Source organism: Papaver somniferum, chromosome 7 (genome assembly GCF_003573695.1).
Source record: "Papaver somniferum cultivar HN1 chromosome 7, ASM357369v1, whole genome shotgun sequence".
In the NCBI taxonomy this organism is placed as follows: Eukaryota; Viridiplantae; Streptophyta; class Magnoliopsida; order Ranunculales; family Papaveraceae; genus Papaver; species Papaver somniferum.
Genome location: NC_039364.1, coordinates 125,382,336 through 125,404,458, shown reverse-complemented (window position 1 = coordinate 125,404,458; position 22,123 = coordinate 125,382,336). Strand labels below are relative to the sequence as shown.

Sequence of the window (22,123 nt, the reverse complement as noted above, 5' to 3'; positions counted from 1 at the left end):
GCGGTTTTCTTGGCACTGAAATGGCCTCCACATGCTTGGTCATGACAGAAAGATATCACATCTTTCTGTGCGGTGTTGGGGACACATCTCCTAATGATTTGGTCCCGGCAGTACTTAAACAAATATGGGTCATCCCAAAGGAAATGTTTAACTTCAGCCAAAAACTTATAGCGGTCTTGTCTCGACCAATGTGAGGGCATCCTACCTGCAGCAAGGTAGTTAACGATGTCGGCAAACCAAGGAAGGTTTGACACAGACATCAATTGCTCATCAGGAAATGATTCTCTGATTAGCATGGACTCATCAATAGACTCAATGGTTAATCTAGACAAATGATCAGCAACCACATTCTCACAACCTTTCTTATCACGGATTTCGAGATCGAATTCCTGTAATAAGAGTATCCATCGAATAAGGCGAGCTTTAGCATCCTTCTTGGAAAGAAGATACTTCAAAGCCGCATGGTCAGTGTATATGATGATCTTAGATCCTATGAGATAAGATCTAAACTTGTCTAATGCGAAAACGACAGCAAGCAATTCCTTCTCGGTAGTTGTGTAATTGAGTTGAGCATCATTAAGGGTTTTGCTAGCGTAGTATATCACGTATGGTAGTCCATCAACACGCTGTCCTAAAACAGCACCAACAGCATAATCAGAGGCATCACACATGAGTTCAAACGGTAGTTCCCAGTTGGGTGGTCGGACTATAGGAGCGGCGGTGAGAAGAGTTTTTAATTCCTCCCAAGCTTTCACACAAGCATCATCGAAATTGAAGGTAACATCTTTGGCGAGTAGACTACACAGAGGTCTTGAGATTTTGCTAAAGTCTTTGATGAATCGCCAGTAAAAACCAGCATGACCTAAAAATGATCGAATTTCCCTCACAGAGCGGGGTTTTGGTAAATGTCGGATGAGGTCTACTTTAGCTTTATCTACTTCAATGCCTTTTTCCGAGATGATGTGTCCTAGAACTATTCCTGAATTCACCATAAAATGGCACTTTTCCCAATTTAGAACAAGGTTCCTTTTCTTACATCTGGACAGCACAAGGGTAAGATGTCTTAAACATTTATCAAACGAAGAACCGAACACGGAGAAATCATCCATGAAGATCTCGAGAAAACTATCTATCATGTCAGAAAAAATGCTCATCATGCATCGCTGAAAAGTAGCAGGTGCATTACACAACCCAAAGGGCATGCGTCTATAAGCAAATGTCCCAAAGGGACACGTGAACGTAGTTTTTTCCTGATCTTCTGGTGCAATGTGAATTTGGTTATAACCGGAAAAGCCATCTAGAAAACAGTAGTGACTGTGTCCAGACACACGTTCTAGCATTTGGTCTATGAAAGGGAGCGGGAAGTGATCCTTCCTTGTTACTGTGTTCAACTTCCTGTAGTCGATGCATACTCGCCATCCTGTGGTTGTACGAGTAGGGACTAATTCATTCTTGTCGTTCTGAACTACAGTAATTCCTGACTTCTTAGGCACAACTTGAATGGGACTAACCCATTTGCTATCAGGTATTGGGTATATGATACCCGCATCAAGTAGTTTCGGGATCTCTCCTTTGACTACATCTCTCATGTTAGGATTAAGTCTCCTTTGCATTTCCCTAGATGGTTTGGCACTCTCTTCGAGATTAATGTGGTGCATGCAAATGGTAGGACTTATTCCTTTGAGGTCTGAGATGGTCCATCCTAATGCCTCCTTGTGTTCCTTAAGTACTTCTAAAAGCTTACTTTCATGTTCCGTGTCTAAACATGATGAAATAATGACAGGTAAAGTATCATAAGAACCTAGGAATGCGTACTTCAACGTACTAGGCAATGTTTTCAATTCAAGCTTGGGTGGCTCAACAATGGATGGAATGAGCTTGGAATCAGAGAGTAAGGGTGGTTCCACTTCATATTTCCTTTCAGTGACGTCCATTTGAGGTACAGATTCGAGCAGAGATAGGACGTCACTACAGTATGCATCATCATAGGAATCTGAGTTAAAGTTCTCCATACACGCTTGAAAGGGATCGACGGATAGAATGTTAGTCAACGAATCTTGTATTAATCCTTCAATCATATTAACTTCATGCACATCATCATCATCAAGATTCACAGGTTGTTGACTAATATCGAACACATTCAATTCTACCGTCATGTTGCCAAAAGACAGTTTCAACACTCCATTACGACAATTAATGATTGCGTTGGACGTAGACAAGAAAGGACGTCCTAAGATGACAGGAATGTGACAGTCTGGGTTTTGTACAGGTTGAGTGTCTAAGACAATGAAGTCTACGGGAAAATAGAATTTGTCAACCTTGATCAAAACGTCTTCGACCACTCCACGAGGAATCTTGACAGATCGGTCTGCCAGTTGTAGAGTGATAGATGTTGGCTTCAACTCCCCAAGACCTAACTGCTCATAAACAGAATATGGCAGTAGGTTAACACTTGCACCTAGGTCTAATAACGCTTTATTGACCGTGTGTTCTCCTATAGTGCAAGAAATTGTTGGACATCCTGGATCCCTAAACTTGGGTGGAGTTTTGTTCAGAATGATGGAACTCACCTGTTCAGCTAAGAAAGCACGTTTTTGCACATTAAGCTTGCGCTTTTGAGTACACAAGTCTTTGAGGAATTTATCATATGCCGGGATTTGCCTAATTGCTTCAAGAAAAGGAATGTTGATGTTGACTCTCTTGAACAGATCTAACATCTCATTATAATGGGTACTTTTCTGTTGATAGATCAATCTTTGAGGAAATGGGGCAACAGGAGAATGAGTTGGCAAAGGGACATTCACAGCAGTAGAATTTTCAGGCTTTCCAACTTGCTCAGATTCTTTGGTTTTCTGGGGTTGTGGAGACAGCGTGGAATTTGTATTAGATTCATTAGGTTCGCCCACGTTGTTCTCGATGATTTTACCACTTCGGAGGGTGGTAATGGCATGGACATGATCGGGTGAGGTTTCAGTGCAGGATGTTGTGCCTGTTTGAAATATCCTCTTTGGATTTTGTTGGGGTTGGCTAGGAAGTGTACCCTTTTCTCTCTCGCTCATGGAATCGCACATTTGACTCATCTTTTGATCAAGATTTTTCTGACCTTGCACCAGACTCTGGACCATCTCCTCTAGGGTGGATAATCTCTTGTCGGTATTGTGTTGAGGATATGATTGTTGTTGAGAGTTTGATTGTTGTTGAGGGTTCCTAGGATATTGATAACCTTGATTGTTCTGAGATCCCTGATTGTTTTGATAGCTCTAATTGGGTTGAGATGGTCCTCCCTGAGTGGGTCCTTTGGACCATGAAAAGTTAGGGTGGTTTCTCCATCCTGGATTGTAGGTCTGTGAATAGGGGTTATGCTCTTGTTTTTGAAACATGGATGTGCCTGTTCAAGCCTAGATTCCTGGACTGCAAGCAAATCGGGGCAATTTTGGAATTGATGGTTGGGATCGTTACAAGCGGCACATACAGCCGAAGCGACATGTTCTCGGAGAGTAGTGGTGGAAGGTTTTGAATTTTTATGTAGTTCTAACTCTTCTAATCTCCTAACTATTGATGCCATGTTTGCTCTTCCCTCGAAATCTGCTTCAATCCTAAAAGCCTTCGCTTCTGATGTAGTCTTTCTGGGTTCACGGATGGATTCCCACTGTTGCGTCTTTTCAGCTACTTCAATCAAGAAGTCCCAAGACGCATCAGCAGTTTTGTCTACGAATAGACCATTACACATTGACTCAACCGTTGTTCGGGTGGACACATCTAGACCTTCATACAAAATTTGCACAAGTCTCCATTTTTCAAAACCATGATGGGGACATTGGAGCAATAATTCATTGAATCTCTCCAAGTATCTAGCTAAGGTCTCACCTTCTAATTGCACAAAGCTATTCAGACTTTGACGAATTGTCGCAGTCTTGTGATTCGGGAAAAACTTTTTGAAAAACTCCTTTATGAGGTCATCCCATGTCATGATGGATTGAGGTTGTAAAGCATAAAGCCAGGCCTTTGCCTTATCTTTCAGGGAGAAAGGAAAGAGCCTTAACTTTAGGGTTTCGTCGGACATTTGAGTGAAAATTTCCTCGAATTCTCTCACGTGGTGGTACGGGTTTTCATTCTCAACACCTCTAAAAATAGGAAGCATCTGTATTGTGCTTGATTTCAGCTCATAATGGCCATTATCCTCGGGTAGCACAATACAAGAAGGTTGACTGGCTCTAGTTGGGTACATATAATCCTTGAGGGTACGGGGTTCTCCCATTGTTTCGGTTTGATCTGGGCTGTCTACCTCAGAACTCAGAATTTCGATAGGTTCTTCTTGATTAATTCTAACAAGTCTATTTGTTTGGTCTCTATAGGTCACAATCATGTCCTTGTAGGTACCTCAACTAACATGTTGGTCAGACAGAGCAATCGGAAACAATTTGGCCCACAAGGGTTACGAAGATTTGGTTTTGAATGGGTGTTGGACTAACAAGGGATTTTGGTTTTTTTTGGTTTAAGATTGGGCTTTGGAAAAAATTTTGAACTAAACCTAGCATAAATTAGCACAACCCATAAAAGAAAAAAAAAACAATAATAATAATTAAGACAAGCCCATAAAAGAAAATGAAAAAGAAAAAGAAAAAATAAGAGAGTTACTAAGGCAATTGAATCCACCTTGTGCCCTGATCAAGCAATGCAATCTAGGTTGAGTTGGAAATCCTATGCATACATCTAGAATGAGATGAAAATCAGCTTGCTCACTGATATGCCCCTAGCATTGACTGTCTTTTGACAGCACAATCAATCACAGGCATGCCAGAGCACTGAGTACTTCTCATTGCTCAAGCAAACAGGCATTAAGAAAACTATCCTAACCATGCATCATCTAACAGTGCACTAGGCTTCATCAGAGCCTTAGTTGCAGTGAATTAGCTCATGCTAGACATGAGTATAACAACAGCATTCATCCAACAAACTAAATTAAAATGCAACATGCATACAGGTTACACACAATCAACTGTTGCTAAAATAGAAATTGGAAAATGAAAATTGATTCAAAATATTATTCACTGGCTAGCCCAGAGATGTTTTCTACAACACCCATAACATCAATTTATAGTTTGTTACAACACCCTAAATTTCTACAAACCCTAAATTGAAAATCCCCAAATTTGCAAACCCTAATTTTTAAATTCCAAATTAAACTCACTGATTTCTGAATTTGTCTCCCCTATGCTCGACCCATGCTTTTTCTGACCTTCCTGCTCCTCTCTCATGCTTCAATTTCTGTCTCTAACCTCACCTATTTCATCAACTTCTAAACTAGGGTTGTCGGGTTGAGAAGTTGATGTAATAGATGGCTAGAGAAGAAGGGGACGTGATGGTGGTATCTGTTACGGTCGGGGAAGAAGTGATGGTGGTGGAGAAGGCGAGGTAGCGACAGTTTGCAGAGACAGGGCATGGAGGTGGTGGTGGTTCTGCAACTGATTTTGGGAGAAGGGGAAGAAGCTCGACTGTTTTGGGAGAAAGGGAGTGTTTGTTTGGGTATAGGGTATCGGGTTCTACGGTGTGAAGCGGGGATAGCGCGGTTTGATGATCTGCAACAAGGAGCGATGGATGGGAAGATGGTAGGTGGATCCAACGGCGATACGGAGGTAAGCGTGGAGCGACCGTCGGATGAAGGGATGTAGCAAAACGGACGACCCAAGATGGAGATGGGCGTTGCGATGTAAAGCGGGGGCTTCGGAGTTTGATGTGCGATGATGGAGCGACCGTAGGATGCTGAGATGCTTCGATCTGACGGCTGAAATCCGAGACGGGCTTGGATAGTGGAAATGTGTTTGAGTAAGGGTTTTTGGCCTTGGGTATGCCAAGCCCATATCTTCTTTAAGGACAATTCTTCTTCTTCAAGCCCACTTCTAGCCTTTTGGTCTTGTGCACACCATTCTTCGCGGCTTCCTTGTGTAATTCCTCCCGGCTTTTCACTACTTTTCTGCTCTTTTCCGCTCTGCTATTCATCCAAACTTTATTTATTACCTAAAAATGCAAAATTAAGTAAGAAAAATATTTATTCTTGAAAACAATGAAAATACAGAATATGGGATAAAATGTAGAATTAATGCACAAAAGATGAGTTAAATGCCAACAAAAAGGGATAAATATATACAATATTTGGCACTCATCAAGGTCGACAAAAAATACCTTGGCGACTATGGGATTGTTGACATACAAAGAAAGGTGTTACAAATGCATGATTAATCGGCAAGGTATTAATTTCATAACCTTGCCGACTAAACTATAGTCGACAAGGTATAAGGATGAATACCGTGCCGACCCTGTAACTGCTGATTTCAGAGATGAAAAGTCGGCACGTTATTCAACCTCATACCCTGCCGACTATATTTTAGTCGGCAAGGTCGACAAAAAAAACCTTGTCGACTTTCGATTCATTTTGATTCTTCGTTTTTTTTTCTTGATTTCATCATGTATAGTTAGAGTTTTTTGAAGAAAGATTTTGAAATTTTTTTGAATATGTTTTAGTCAGCATGGTTTTTTAGTATGGGCAATTTGGTATTTTAACACCTTTTAGACACCCCTTAGCACACTAGTTTGGATGGAAATAAAATGGGTATACCCCAATTAATCTGGGTATACCCCAATCTCGCCAGGCTAAAAAAGATAGATATTTCGGAACCCCTCTTTTTTTCGATAGAAACAGAAAAGAGAATTTTGAACCGCTACTTAAAAGATACTACAATACTTTACAAGGTTGGAAAGCAAAGTTGTAGCGGGCAGGATCGTTTTAATCCAGTCAATCCCCCAAGCTTACTCAATGTATCAGATGCAGATACAAGCTCTCCTCACAGAAACTTTAGATAAGTTAGACAAAATTTAAAGAGATTTTTGGTGGAATAAGGATAGGGTAAAAAAGAAAAAGTAATTATATAAAGGAGTGGATAGGTATGTGTAATTAGTTTCCATGATGAACCGCCTAGTTGTATTATGCAGCGCCTCATCTTGAATGAGGATTAATTCAATGAAATTATGTTTCCTTCAAAAAAAAAAAAAGTTGGTCGTTCCCAAAGAGTGGTCGTTAATTACTATTGTGCAAACCTAATCAATCGCAGAACTATTGAAAAAATAATTTTATACTAATCAAAGTATAATTTTCAATAACAAAGGTAATCCTTTCAACTATGTTAATCGGGTGATTTTCTCTTGGATTGTTTGCTCCTTTCAACTATTAAAATATCGTGATGATATTTTGTGCAACTAATTATTTTTTGGGACATTTTTATCTTATTGAGTAAGATAGTGGATGATGAAATTTCTTCGAACCAGATTGCCTGAATCTTAATATACCCTCGAATATCATCAATTTTTTGTTTGAAATTCGTGTATTTCATAACATAGTGTTTAAAAATTTATTTGTTGCCGTGATATAGAACATGTATATTGTATTATGTTTTTCAATAATGTATCTAAATATGATGCATCAATGTTCTAAGGAGAGGTGGTGTCTATGATGGACAAAGAACAGTCAAGATCTTCTCTAAGTTAGACGGTAAAGATTATATTACGTCCCACTATAAGCTAGCCATGGGCAAAAGACCGTGTTGCGACGAGCCGCTCGAACCAAGTTCTCAACGCCGGTAAACCATGGTATGTTGGGTTTTGTTCGAAGGTTTAAGACAGAGTGTGATGCCGAGAAGATAAGAAATAAACGATACAAAGTTTAGGTTTAGTCTGAAACGAAAAATCAGTTGAACAGATAACGTTGTGATTATTGATGTAACTCGAGTTTACAAGAAATTTGGAAAGTTGTGTACGAATCAGTAGAGAGTTTGAGGGTCACTTTGATGCCGATAAAACAGTAATGAAGAAAATATGTTGTCGTTGGATTTATGAATGAATGATGGAAGATTAAGGAAATGTCAGCATTTGAGAAGGATCGGAAGATATGGGTTCTTATCGAATTCCGCAGATACAATTGAGCTTATATAAAGAGCACCAGTACCTTGAAGAACAGTCACCATTAGACTGCACCCGACCTGTTCGATAATATTCCACAAAGAGCAGTATATCCAATTTATGTTATAGTCCCGTTTGTTAACCCATGCAATTAACAATTTGTTTAGCTCTTTTTAGGCACGTCTAATAATTTCTTGCATAATCCAACTGCAGGACAAGAAGATGGCTTCAAAGGTTACCTGCTCCTTCAAAACAATTGATCCAGCCACCAACTACATGAATTTCAATCAGCTTCCTTCGTGATGAAACAGAAGGAACCTCGCAGATTGTTAGGATGTGAATATTCCGAATATGGGAGGAAGTAGACTTCGTGGGCATAATATTAGTTGTTACACTTTTTGAGTTGGTGAGACTGAACAAAACAAACCTCATGATATTAGTAACATTGAAAAAGCTGAATCATCTTTTCGCAGGTAAGGTTGTTCTTTATGAGGTTCGGTTTTCTAAATGTTCTATTTGTCCATGTTCTGAAGTCATTTTAATCTTTACACTTTGTACAATATATTTGTTTTAGGGGATCCATTTACATGAATAGATAGCTTAATAGTTTAGTGTCTGTTTCTATTAAAATTGGTGATATATGTGCTTGCATGACACGTTAACGGGGTGGATTTCACATTTGTAAACTAAAAGGAACCGTGGAAATAAGCGAATAAGTAACTGGAGTGATTTTAGTGCATCAGGAATCAGAAAATTAGTGTTTATTATAACTACGTTTTAGTTAATTAAACGAAGATTTCATGTAAGATTAGGTAGAATTTTATGAGTCGGTAAATTTTTCTGCAACAATAAATTCCATCACGAGTTATGCATTATATGCATTATTATTATGCATTATTATTATTATTAATGATTTCATGAAGTCCTGTATTGTTTCAGATTGAAACTTTTAATATCCATTACTTTTATGAACAATCAAAAGTGTAAGGCCATCAGAGTTGGTGCAGAGAATGATACAAATTAAGATGGGGTTGTGATCATAACGAAGGGATTAGATCTCATCAAGTCAAGAGGGATGGACACTAATGGATCAACATGGCAAGACCATCCTTTTTCGACATTATATTTTTTATCAGTTCCAGCCCTTTTCAACTATTAAGCACCTGGTGTCCCGAGCAAACCGATGACATATTAACACATTAAATGATGCAGACAAGGAAAATGACATGTCCCAAGTTACTTGACCCCCCACAAAAATGCTAACGCCACCAGAACCAGTTGCATGATAGAGGGAAAAACCATGGCCTACTTAAGTGAGACCATGGCCTATTTAAATGAGAATTCCATGTAAGTTGGAGGAATTTGACTACATCCCAGCATAATAATGTATTGTACAAGTCTCACAGCCCACATATACAAATTGGTTGTTTGTAACGCATGAGACCTCAAATTGCAATTCTTAGTAATTTGTTTACAGAAGCAAGAATGGCACAATTTTTTTTTATCAATTAACCCGAAAAATCATCTATCACAAAAAAAAAGGTTGAGCCCCTACCATAGGCCGGGGTGATACCTAGTAAAGTTTTATTATATCAGTGAAATTCAGAGGATTTATTTTTCCTTTGAAGGAAAAAAAAAGTAACGAAGTACAGTTAAATTTTAAATGATAATTTATACCGGAAATGATAGGTTTATCGCCGCTAAATCCCGCAGTGAATCCCGCCTCAAACATCACAATGGGCACATTCACCCTTTACTAATCCTATGCTGAGAATGCTTTTAGAACCGTCCGATTACCAATCGGGACTCACTGCGGGATTTAGCCGCGGTGAGTCTATCATCACTTAATTTATACTCATTTTAGGGAATCTGCGATCCTAGTCATATTTGGTGTGTCAAATAGATAACGACATGTGATACCATTGTACATTTGAGTACTAATTTGACAACGTTTTGCTCTTGATAGATGAACATTGTAATTTAAAACGGTAGTAATTGAATTCCAATAGACCAAAGTAAGATTTGTGTGTAAAGATTTGGCAAAAGAGTGTAAAATAGAAGAAAAAAAATATAGGAGGAAATTGTTTCTTATAATTAGGGCTGTCAATGGATGTTAACGTAATGGATATTGTCTCTTTCGCTGCCGCTGCCATTAAAAATTAGCGGATATCCGTTATCCGTTAAGTTCCGGCGGAAATAGGAAAATCAAAAACGTTGCCGTTACGTTGGATTTACCGGATAACGGATATTTATCCGTTACCATCCGGTACAAACAGAAAATAGGCTAAAAACACATATCAGCTATTAAATCCAACAAAACAAGTTCTAAATCCATGCCACACACACAAAAACAGACATACAAATATTCAGATGTTTTAGGCTTCTAGCAAAAGAAAAAATCATGTTTTTTGAAAAGAAAAAGACATCTCCATGACTCCATCTCCATTTTCGACGATACACAAACACAACACAAGTGAAAAAATTTACACGTGCAATACGCACGTTAGCGGATAACGGTACTAAACCTAATGGAAATGCACGGTTCCACTACCGTTACGTTAAGAAGGGATTATCCGTTAACTTATCGGTATCGGATATCCGTTTACCGCTATGTCGGACGGTAGCGATATCGGCTAACGGATTATCGGTATCCATTGACAGGTCTACTTATAATACCCGGTTGTATAGAAAGGCAGTGACTAAATGCAATCCTGGTTTTGAATATTTACAACCCTCAACTAAAAAGCAAATTTTTTGGTGACCTTAATGTTGTGGGTGATAAAACTCACAGTAAAAAATTGTGCTTACTCATGGCCGACTTTCTAGATCTGCTCGTCGTTCTACCTTCTATTATTCCTTAAAACATCTAATTATCTATGTTGCAGACCAGTGATGGCTTCCATTAGAATAATCTTAAACTCTTTTTTCACTTAATTCAAGTAACAAAAACAAATTTCATCCAAAGAATAAGAATCAAAGTCAACCCAATCCCTAATTTGTAAAAGAAAAATCTGATAATCGGGTCCTTCATAATATTTATTCGCGTGCAACGATGCAAACTAATCCAAGCGAATATCACTTTATTTTTGTGTTTGGCGCAATTGTAAGAGAATTCAGATCGATGTTATTTTATAATTGAATAATCCTTTTCTTTGATCTTATGATAGTTTTAATTAGTCAAAATTTAATCTCATTTGATTTCTTTTACATCGACTAAGAACGAGATTGTTCAAGTATTCAAATCATGGTCTTGAATTCAAAGTAACGTAACAGCAGAAAAAGATACAGTAGAAACTCTATAAATTAATGATGTCGGGACCATCGAAATTTATTAATTAAACGAGATATTAATTAACAGATAAATTAATACTTATTAATTTATATATTAATTAATATTTTATTAACTTATAGATAAATTTCATATCACAAGTTTAGAAAAATTGATGCTTTTGTCATTGTAAACTTCGATCAACAGATAACATAAGTTTAAGATAATTTGGATGAACATACAGACAGCGAAATCACTTAAGACTTGCAAAATTTGATCGAGAAGTTGCGCTATCGCAACTCAATGAATGTCCGAAAGAAAATGAAGTTGCACAGTTGTTGACTGATGAAGAAATAATGGAGAACGTTATGGGAACTGATAAATATGTGGAAGAAGATGATGAAAGTTCTATAATAGAGCCCCCTTCACGAAAAGAGCCTATTAAAGCGGCAATCACATTGAATAATTCTTGCTGAGCCATGAGAAAATAAGACCAAAAATTGTTAAGAAAAATTAGAGATGAAAGTCAATGCGATGTTGATATAAAAAAAAAAGCAGAAGACAATTAAATCATTTTTCAAAAAGTCTTCGTAAATCATTAATGTATTGAATATATATATATATATATATGCATTATTAACTTATATTTCATATGGGATCTACATAGGTGATCAAAAATGTATTATCTTATAATTTTAGCGAATTATTAATTTGGCACGTTGTCCTCGACTTGGGACCGGACAATAATATTATTTAACAAAATTTATTAAATAATCGAGTATTAATTAAAAAAATTTCTACTGTAGATGATGACGACGAAGTAGGTTTTGTTCACCTACACTAACTAGGTGCACAAATACTTCAATTTTATAAAAGGGGTTGTAATTAACTTTATAAGGGTTACATTTAGTCACTGCCTATAGAAAAGCCATTTGACCAGGAGGAATTTCTCCAAAATGGCACAACCAACTGCTTCCAAATTTAATTGTTCCATTGGAGTATGATTTTAGAAAACTAACCGAATAAATGAACCGCTCCCTGCCAAGAATACGTTGTAAAATTCTCATTCCATCAAATTAAACAAACAGAGATAAAACAAAATACTTTGTGGCAAATCCGTAATTACAATAATACCTTTTGAGATCATGTCACAGGTACGATAATGACCTATTTAGGCCTAGGTTGTCGTATTCCGATTTTAACCCTGATAAAATAGTCGAAATTACTCCCTCGCTTTAGGAAGGAAAAGTGACAAAAAAGAAGAAGAAGGGGGCTTTTAGGTCATTACGGCTGAAATACCGTCGGGCGTTGGTACCACCGTATAACTGGGCATTTTAGGCCAAAACCCTGTCTGTAAATGTTGTTAATATGTGCACGGGAACTGGTAGGAGTAAATAGGAAAACTCTAAAACTGGGACAACTGTTATTGTCGAGATATGAGACAATAAATCTGGATCTTTAATCATTTCCCTCCTCACCCCACTATTAATCGAAATGCTAAAATTTGGACTATCCCTTGTTGTCCCAGCTGTAGGCGGGTCGAAATAAATGCAACCGCACCAAAACAAAACACAGAGATAATCATCACATCTGTGAAAAGAATCTCTGTAACAGAAAATGTGAAAAAAGTAAAATGGAAAGTCAAGTTTAAGCTTACTAATTTGCCAGACGCGTGTTAAAGCTCAGAAGTAGATACACGTGGCCTTCTGTTAGCGGTGTGATGAAACTTATTGGACCCACACAATGGTTTCTTCTTCAAATCGAAAAATTTGATGATGCAAAGCAATGGCTAAGATGATTTCGCATCAGGATGGAAACAGCTAGAAGATCAATTGTGAGAGTAATTTCTCGTGGAGCCCGCAGTACAATGTGGGGTTGTGATGAACCGGCTTAGATGATTTACGATGAACTGGAAAAATCTGTTTTCGACCACACCCAATATGTACTACCAAATAAGTGAATAACCAACATCCATTCAAATGGCAACTGAAACAATTATCTGTAGTCAACTCCATCAAGATCTCAGGATATCATACATGCAAAACGTGCAACAAAAATGAAGCAATTCTTAACCCAAGAACATGAGCAATAAACTACAACAAGGCCGAATAAGAGAGGAGATTCAAACATAGGCTGTTGATCTGTAAAAGTTTATATATTCTTTTCAAACCATTTTCGTGAAAGAATTGCTAAAACATACCAATTGTCAGACCGTACCTACACTCTACTCTTTCAATTGAAGGCAAATTGCCAATGCTCTACGGGAGATTTTGTTTGATGGATTGAAACCCCCTACTTTGTGTAATGCTTTGAAAAGCTTTCAGCTATACTTTGTGCAACCTCAGGACAGTGATCCTCTCAGTACACCGTCAAGTGGTCACAACAGTATGAAATGAAAACTGTATATAAAGTTGGATAATCATTCAAAGAGTTGACATTGTAGATTGATTAACTTGAATCGGAGCAGTTTAGGAAAAAAAAAATAGTTGAAACCGAGTAGGTAGGCTCCCACAACCATCTAAAGCAGACAACGTAACTGAGAACTTCTCGAGCATATGACAGTCCCTAATCTTTTTTCTTCGTGTTAAAGCTATTCTCACCTCATCAGGGGTTAATATCTCACTAAAACTTGTGTAGAAACTTTACATATGTGACAGCATAAAAGTTGGTGGAGATCAGGTTCACATCTTTGGGCCTTTAGAAATCAATATTTCTCCAAACGCCACTGTTTGCTGAACCTTCAGGTAATCGTAGGTAGCTAGAGCTACATATGACAATCAATTAGAGAATCATAACTATACTCACTGCTCACTATAATGTACTATGGAAGACAATGAAGAAATAGGATGTTATAGTTACCTAAGGTTTGGTAGAACAGCTGGGCAGCTTTCTTCCAGTTTTCTCGACTAGCTAGCTGATCCAGGGACTCTACTTGAGATGCTTCCGGTGTTTCAAATGTGTCCTTAAGGTACCTACATGTTTAAGGATTCCAGTATATGTAAGACATCAAACCAAAGTTACTAAACAGTAAGATCGGAATAACTGTTGAAGGAAGAGATGTAGGTTAATTACATTCGGATTGTATCAGTGATCTTTTCTATAGGTTGGTCGTGGTCCGCAGGTGGATGTTGAGTTGGAATTGGTCCAGTTTCAACCAAAGCTTCTGAAAAAAAAAAACAGTTGAAATATCTAATGACGACCAAATCCTATAAGGTGTGCAGAGAAAAGTTTGATGAGGTATACCATTCTCATGTATGAGCCCATTTTCCGAGGCTCTTCTGAACTTGAAATCAGGTTCAGGTAAATCCCATATTTTTATACTCTGCTGCTGAAGCAAGGTTTCCTCCACCGTGCCTTGATGAATGCCTTTTCCTGCTGGATTCAAAATCAACCGTTAGCGTTAGCAGATGCTTTCTAATGAGAAGAATACATGATAATATATGTTCTTGCATAGCCTACAATGTTTAAAGTACAATTTGTCATTAGATAAAGTTATAATGATTAAAGTACAATTTGTGATTAGATGAAGTTATAGAATTTGGCTCATGATATTTTTGGTTTTCCTCTAACCTTCCTGACTGTAATTGGACTTCTGGTGCCAAGTTCAGGAAGCCATTTCCGAATCCAGAGCTTGGAGCGGATCTCTCGTTAATTGGGCCTTTAAACAAAAGTAATAGAGGAACAACACAACAGGAAAGGAACTAAGCAATTAAATAGTCGTTTTCAGCTCTAGACATTTCACCTGGACAAAGAACCATCAGCAATCGCAAAAGAAAGAGCTCTAATATGGTCAGCCACAACCCTATAAGCCATGCCAATTTTGTCCACATCATCATCTGCTCCAACTTTTCCGGAGTATGGTCGACCTCCGGTGGCCTAAAATCAAATCCAAAGAGAAGGTTAAAAAATACTTTTCAATCAACACCCTGCCTCCTCTGAAGTTACATTCTTAACTAGAGTAAGCAAACATCAAGTGCTCACATGCTTATGCGAATGATATCATCGAAGCGAGGAAGAATCAGATGAAAATAAAGCACTTCTCTACTTAAACAGTGGTGATGCATAATTGGAACTTTGTTCGGGTCAACACTTGCATTCAACAAAAATGGGTTGAAACTCCACAAACAGAAAGCTAACTGGTCAACAGGGTAAGTTACAAAGGACAGTAAAGATAATCCATGGTGAACTGAACAAGGAAACTAAACACAGCGAAGGGAGATAAGGTCACTTGCTGCAAGCAAGTCATTAAGTGTATCCATTCTTCAACAGGAGGAAACTAACAAGTTCCCTTCCTTTTCAGTAGCAAACAATCAATGTGAAGCTCATTAAAGGAAAAGTAATACGCCCTAAACTAGATGTACATAAAACCAAACACACGAAACTGATGAAAGTAAACAAAAATATATGAGTCCGCAGCACCTAGTGAGAGAGTTCTCTAAAGGTTAAGCAAGATTCGACAAAACTTGACAGAACAACCACAATAATCACACCTTCAATTTCTCCCTAACTATTCAATTTCTCATTGTATACAAGAAACACTCTAATGAACAAAATTCACTTGATTGAAAACCAAGTCGACAAAAATTTACTGCATACTACACCACAACCAAATGACGAACTACCAAACTTCTCCATATAAAATTTCTTAAGCAAGTATGTCTGAATTCTTATTTTTACGTCCGGGCCTACCAAATTTCAAAGTTACTCATTATGTTTCATCATCTAATTGATAAATTCATCACTTCCGCTGTGGGTATTATATCCACTATTAAACCCTAAGTATCAAATAAAAGACGAAAGTAAAAGAGCATAATTCACATGAACCCAAACTACCAAAAGGGTTAGGCTAAATACACTAGCTTTCATCAAAAAGGACCCTAATTTCTTAAAGATAAGAAAAGGTGAGGGAGAATGGATAGTCTTACAATTGACCATCAAGGCTCTGAAATCAACTTTTGGCTACAAAATGTTCCCCTAGTTCATCAGGGCTACCGAAAAACGTTCAAAAAATAAAAAATACAACTCAAGAAATCGCCATTTTACTTGCCAAGACCGACTAACAATACTCTATCGTCCCATGATGCTATACAAGAAACAGATAAATAAACCTATAAAAGCAGCAATGCATGCATTAGTACTCACTACCTAGAGGAATTCACATTCAAAATAAAGCATTACTGCCACCTTAAAGGCTCTTTACTTTGCCATGATGGACCAAGGAAAACACTGAAAAACAGTCAAACTTCTGAATTTCGATCCTAATGATCCCAAAATGTGGTAAGTAATTTTATCGCCATCTTACTGCTGGGATTTAGTTATTATGAATTGAAGTTAAAATACCCAAGCTCGGAGCAGTGAAAACTGCAAAACTAATTTCAAATAAATTGAAGAGAAAAAAGAGGCAGGATTTTTTTTATTACCTTAACGAGGGTACTATTGTCTAACTGGACTGCTCACTATTTCTTTCGCAGAGTTTACTGGCTTGACAGCAAAACGAGTTGTGGCAACAGTTATTCTTCGGATGCCCTTGGCAATTTCCTCCTCAAATAAATAGCAAAGGCTTTAGCCTCTCGCGTATTTGAGATATGAGTTCCTAGTTAACAACAAAAAAAAGCTTTTAGAGCATGATAACATTGATAAGTTAATAATTTATAAACGGGAAGATCATCAAATTTGGATATAGTTTGCTAATTTTCAAAATTTAAGAAGTCAGTAATATTTTTTGACAAAGGAGTGCTCATTTTAGTAATTCATTTCTGACATCCAAACTGCATCTTTCATAATCTACTTCCCACAAGCATAACCATTAGAGAGAGGGCCCTAAATGAATACAACTACACAGTTACTACATGCATCAGATTCAGTTCAACTTTCAGCTAAACAGTTTGGTGAGACAGCTAACATACACACATACTCATGCATGTAGATTCTGGCATAAAAATAAAGATTAATATAAGCCCTATCACTGACATGAAGAAAAAGTCATCTGGTACACTTTCCATGTTAAGAGGATATGGCATGATTCATATAGCATAAAACTACCATCGCTCCTCCATCTTGAGTTTTGAAATTTTTATCGTGCCTCCTTTACTCGTTCAGCTAATGGGAAGTGATAGATATTCATTAGCTTCCTACAGATTCAGATAATTTTGTACCATGTATTTTCCTTTTTGCTTTTCTCTTCTTTAGCTATGAGGTCAGGCCTACCCCCCTAGTTTCTGTTTTTCTTTTTCTTTATAAATAAAAGCTCCTAGGCCGCCTTGTTTAAGAAAAGAAGCCAAAAGCAGTTCAATTCATAGTTTCATTGCATAGAATTCATTTGACCTTTAAGTATTTCCCTTCCATAACGCAAAGGTTGCCTAAAAATACGAGGCAGGACATATTCACGACCCTCATTACCTACATATGGTTACATAAAAATGAGTCTAAATAGCTAACTATTTCCAAAGATACAAATTCAGGTAAAATGTTTAGATGACTCTGATGCACACCAAAAAACTTATAACTCATGAAGAAACTGATTTAACTTAGTAAATATTTGCTTAGGGAGTTAGATAGTTTTTATTTGAGGCACCAGTTGAACTTCAATTTCAATAAAGGAGGTGATATACTTGTTAATTAGGCCTTTGAACAGAAGAAGAGAGCAACAAAATAACAGGAAAGAAACTGAACAATTAAACACTCATTTTCAGCTATAGACATTTCACCTGGACAAGAACCATCAGCAATCGCAAAATAAATAGTTCTAAGCCATGTCAATTTTGTCCACATCACTGCTCCAATTTTTCCAGAGTATGGCCAAGCTCCGGTGGCCTAAAATCAAATCCAAAGAGAAGGTCAACAAATATTTTTCAATCAATACCCTGCCTCCTATGAAGTTAAATTGTTAACAAAACTAAGCAAACATCAATGGCTCACGTGCTTATGTGAATGATATCATATAAGTGAGGAAAAATTAGAAGAAAAAAAAAATACTTCTCTACTTTACAGAAGTGATGGAACAATTGGAATTTTGTTCGGGTCAACACTTGGAGTCAACAAAAATGGGTTAAAACTCCACGAACAGAAAGATAACTGGTCAACAGGCTAAGCAACAAAGGATAGAGAAGACGAGTCATGGTGAAATGAAGCAAGGAAGCAAATAAGTGGCCATGGTGAAATTAAACCTTCACCGCAGATCTATGACTAAATAGAAAAAGATAAAGAAGATTCAAATGTCACTTCCAAACTCCCTAGAAGTGCGATTTAGCACCATCTTACACCATATCTTATATGTTTGGCGTACCTTACTCCATCAAGTTATAATATGGATCGAAAGTAAGGATAGTATAAAAAAATACATATACCAGAAAATGATCATCAGTCTCAGAAACTTAACACCAGTAAGTTAAAGAATAAAGGTGGAGGATGAGATTACTGCATTGTTACCGTACTTGTTGGATAGCATAAAAAATGGGCATGAACACATCTGTGTCATAGTTGCTCATTTTCTTTCCCAGTGTCGACATGCCTCGAAGGGAGAGCCGTCAGCTTCCCTATTGAACTGCCAAAGAGAAAGAAACAGAAGTAAGGTTAGTTAAACAAAGTGAAAGAACATGGCATGGCTTAAAGAAGTGGTTAGAAATGAATTACTAAGCGAAACATTCTCCACAGGCAAGTTTTTACCTGAATAAATACAAGATTCCAAATCTCAATGCATGTTGGATCGTCATTGGTGACCAGCAAAGCAGCATTACTGTTACCAATTCTATCGAAATGGGATTTTGTGCAAGGTCCACAAGGACCAGTATCGCCCATCTCCCGGAAGTTATCCTAGTGATGGTGAAATGGAAATAGTGTGGTTGGTTACTACTAAATTGAGGAGCACAATGGTGAAATACACTTGAAACATTGTTATAATCTGACTTTGGATTTCAGATTACAAGACAAATAAACACAATTTCCAGCATAGCAATACAAATCAATCGACTGAGCAAACGATCCAAGAGACACATGCAAATTCTAATCCATCATTCAATCAAAAATACCTCGTATAATGAGATCCCATGCCCATGAGCTTGAATTTTGAACTAATCTCCAAAGAACCAGTTAATTACCAAGCATCTCATACGATGGTAAGTATATCTCCCAACATCATCCAGATCATTATGCTTCCCACCAACACGAATGCACTTTTTGAGTATCCCAAACATCTTAAAAACTGTTAGGATCAGCAGTTCTTAGGAAAATTGGCTTAAACTGGTTGAATTGAAGTGAACATAAGGACACCAGCAGAAAGGTGAAATGGGGAAGTGAAAGATAACCCTAACCCCGCATTGAGGGCATTGAGATAGAAAACCCCTCATTTCTGTCGAGCGCAATAGGAGGGTGTTTGGAGACTCCCTCGGAAGTTGCGTTTTAACTTTTAACTTCTCGAATTAAGAAAACATGTTTTGGTGTCACTTCGTAAGTTGTTTTTTCTTTTTTAACTTTTTGAAGTAGAAAAGCCGGAATTTAGTATGGATGTACACCAAGAAGTAACTGTATGATTTCTAAAAATTAAAAAGCAAGATGTCGGTTTGGTTATGTTATTTCAAAACGACTTTTAAAAACAAGAAAGTTAACTTATCGTGAAGCGTTATATTTTTCAACATTGCTAATAGGGGTACCAAATTAAGTGGGGGTGTATCAAAACTATAATAAGACAAAACAGATTTTCATATAGGACAAAACAGTTTTTACCTTGGCTTGGTACACCCCCACTAATCCTGGCACCCCCCATTAGCAGCCCTGATATTTTTATTTACGACTTCTGCTTTTGGTCAAACATGGTAACAAAATTTGAGACTGACTTATAAAAGTAAAAAACTTAAACTTTTTGTGAAATAGACTTTTTTTCTTGGAATTTGACTCATGTCTGTGGTATCCAAAGACCCTGAATATATGCAAGCCTATAAAATTTTATTTATATAACGGCAGTTCCAACAATAACAAACAAATTGAACCATTTAGGCAGCTCCAAAGACCTTGTATATTACACTATGAGAACAGGCGACTAAGTATTAGTTCCGCGGCCAAGCCTCCGATGGCTATGTTCCAATAACTAAAAGAACGACTAGTTTTTTGTATTATATGTATTTCCCTCTCACACATTCACAATCTCCACTTCTTTCTTATATTCTTGACTATTAAAAACTTTTTTATTTCGCCAAAATTATTGCAGACCACTTTGAGGGTATAACCCTCAATGTCTCCACTATCCGAGAGTCCAATTCATATGTTAATTGAGTAAGTATATGATCATCCGAGGTGACTTTTTGGCCGAGAATTAGCCGAAGGTCAAGGTCACATTTCTATAAATCTTCAGCAGATTAGTTCTGGAAAAAAAAGTGGTTTTTACTAAATGGAGAAGGCTTATCTACTTCTTCCATGTGGAGCTAAGCAAATTATCGAAATATTTTCTTTGACACCTTGTACTTTGTAACTGTGAAAAAATCATAATAATCAATTGTTATTTGTATGAAACGCTGGTGGCCAACTATATTGTTATATTGTTAAAGCATTTCTCAATTAAACCCACATATGTTGGTATGTCGAGTCTGGTTATCAAACTTATATGACAAAACTCACACTTGAATCACTTGCTACAATTAACTTTAGATTAGGAAAGACTTAGGTTGTGGAGGTGTAGGATGAAATGCTTCAAGTAACCCTGAAGAATCGAAACGAGGACTAAATATCATATGAGACTATCATCCGTCGTTAAAGGTTAGTAATGGAAGATTTGATTCACTTCCAATGATTATCATCCTCTCTATTTATCCACGTATCTGTACAAGAAACAAAAGTATCAAAGAAATTTTTTGTCCATGAGAAACTTTATCATTAAAATTGATTTAGGGTCCAAGGAATGAAATACATGAACTGTGATCATTAAAATTGATTAAAGTTTCACCAATTTGCTGAATGTTGGTTACAGTTTCCCTGTGTCAGCTAGCATACGTTCAATGTTGTTTCTTTTACTTCTTTTTAGCGTCGGCGCATGGAAGTATGTAGTCTTTTTTTCCCTTGTTCTACTTATTCATCCTTGGATATTTATTTTTGTTATTTCCTCTTCTGTATCGTACATCTTTTATAATTCCCATGATTTAGCATCTACGTTGTCTTGGTCGATAACAAAAGTTTTGTTTAGAGATACATAATTTATAAACTTTTTATAGTTTGTTTGATTTTGTTGTTGTTGACTTTCCAAACACATATCTTTTCCAATTAATCAAGTTAAGTACCCCTAAATACTTTAGATTAGAAATGATTGTAGCAAGTGAGTCAATAGTAGAAGAACCCAAGTATTATGATATATTTATTTTTTCATTTTTTTTTGATAAACAAGGAACCTTTTAATTTATGGAAATTCGAGGTACAATGAGTTTAAGAACGAAAATAAGAGAATATAAAGTAACAGGAACATACCGTAAACGTACAATACCGAGAAATCCGACAAGAGAATGAGAAGGATTACCGGAGTAAGACAAATACAAGTATGAATAAGTTCCGATAAAATCGGAGAAAAAATGATTTTTCTCGGAAGTAAATTCCAACCATTTAGTTTGTTTTTCTTCTTCAAAAAGATATGCTCCCAAAATAGGAGTGATTTGCTCAATCCTATTTTAACTAGTGATGAAGCTTCTGTCGTCAAAGAAATGACGAATGAAAATTTCGTCGTTGGAGAGAATCACTATCGATCTTAAAACCCAACCCAATACCCAATAATCGTCATTGAAGCGAAGATAAACCTCAAAAGAGTAGATAAAACCACCATGATGGTATAGATAAGTTGAAAACATAAATAAAAATTAAACTAAAACTACTAACTAACTTGGACCAGATCTGAGCAGAGAAGGGTTGTTCTTGATGGTTTTGTTG

At 37.0% G+C, this 22,123-nt stretch overlaps 1 protein-coding gene across 5 annotated transcripts; it reads right to left on the bottom strand.

The window, feature by feature from the left end:
- Positions 1-13,539: 13,539 nt before the first annotated feature.
- LOC113298356 (sister chromatid cohesion 1 protein 1-like) lies at positions 13,540-19,574 on the bottom strand. Of its 5 annotated transcripts, XM_026547085.1 has the most exons (10): positions 19,249-19,574; positions 18,887-19,033; positions 18,655-18,764; positions 17,929-18,034; positions 16,642-16,814; positions 14,964-15,097; positions 14,465-14,596; positions 14,294-14,384; positions 14,081-14,193; positions 13,540-13,985 (listed from the first exon to the last, which is right to left on the bottom strand). In XM_026547085.1, the coding sequence occupies exons 6-10, from the start codon at positions 15,055-15,057 to the stop codon at positions 13,903-13,905; spliced, it is 513 nt and encodes a 170-aa protein (XP_026402870.1). In that variant the 5' UTR covers positions 15,058-15,097; positions 16,642-16,814; positions 17,929-18,034; positions 18,655-18,764; positions 18,887-19,033; positions 19,249-19,574; the 3' UTR covers positions 13,540-13,902. The 5 variants fall into 5 exon arrangements, 3 of the variants coding, with proteins under 3 accessions (XP_026402870.1, XP_026402868.1, XP_026402869.1); XM_026547083.1 differs by lacking the exons at positions 16,642-16,814; positions 17,929-18,034; positions 18,655-18,764; positions 18,887-19,033; positions 19,249-19,574 and adding an exon at positions 15,203-15,293; XM_026547084.1 differs by lacking the exons at positions 16,642-16,814; positions 17,929-18,034; positions 18,655-18,764; positions 18,887-19,033; positions 19,249-19,574 and adding an exon at positions 15,203-15,293 and having other exon boundaries at positions 14,465-14,593.
- Positions 19,575-22,123: the final 2,549 nt, after the last annotated feature.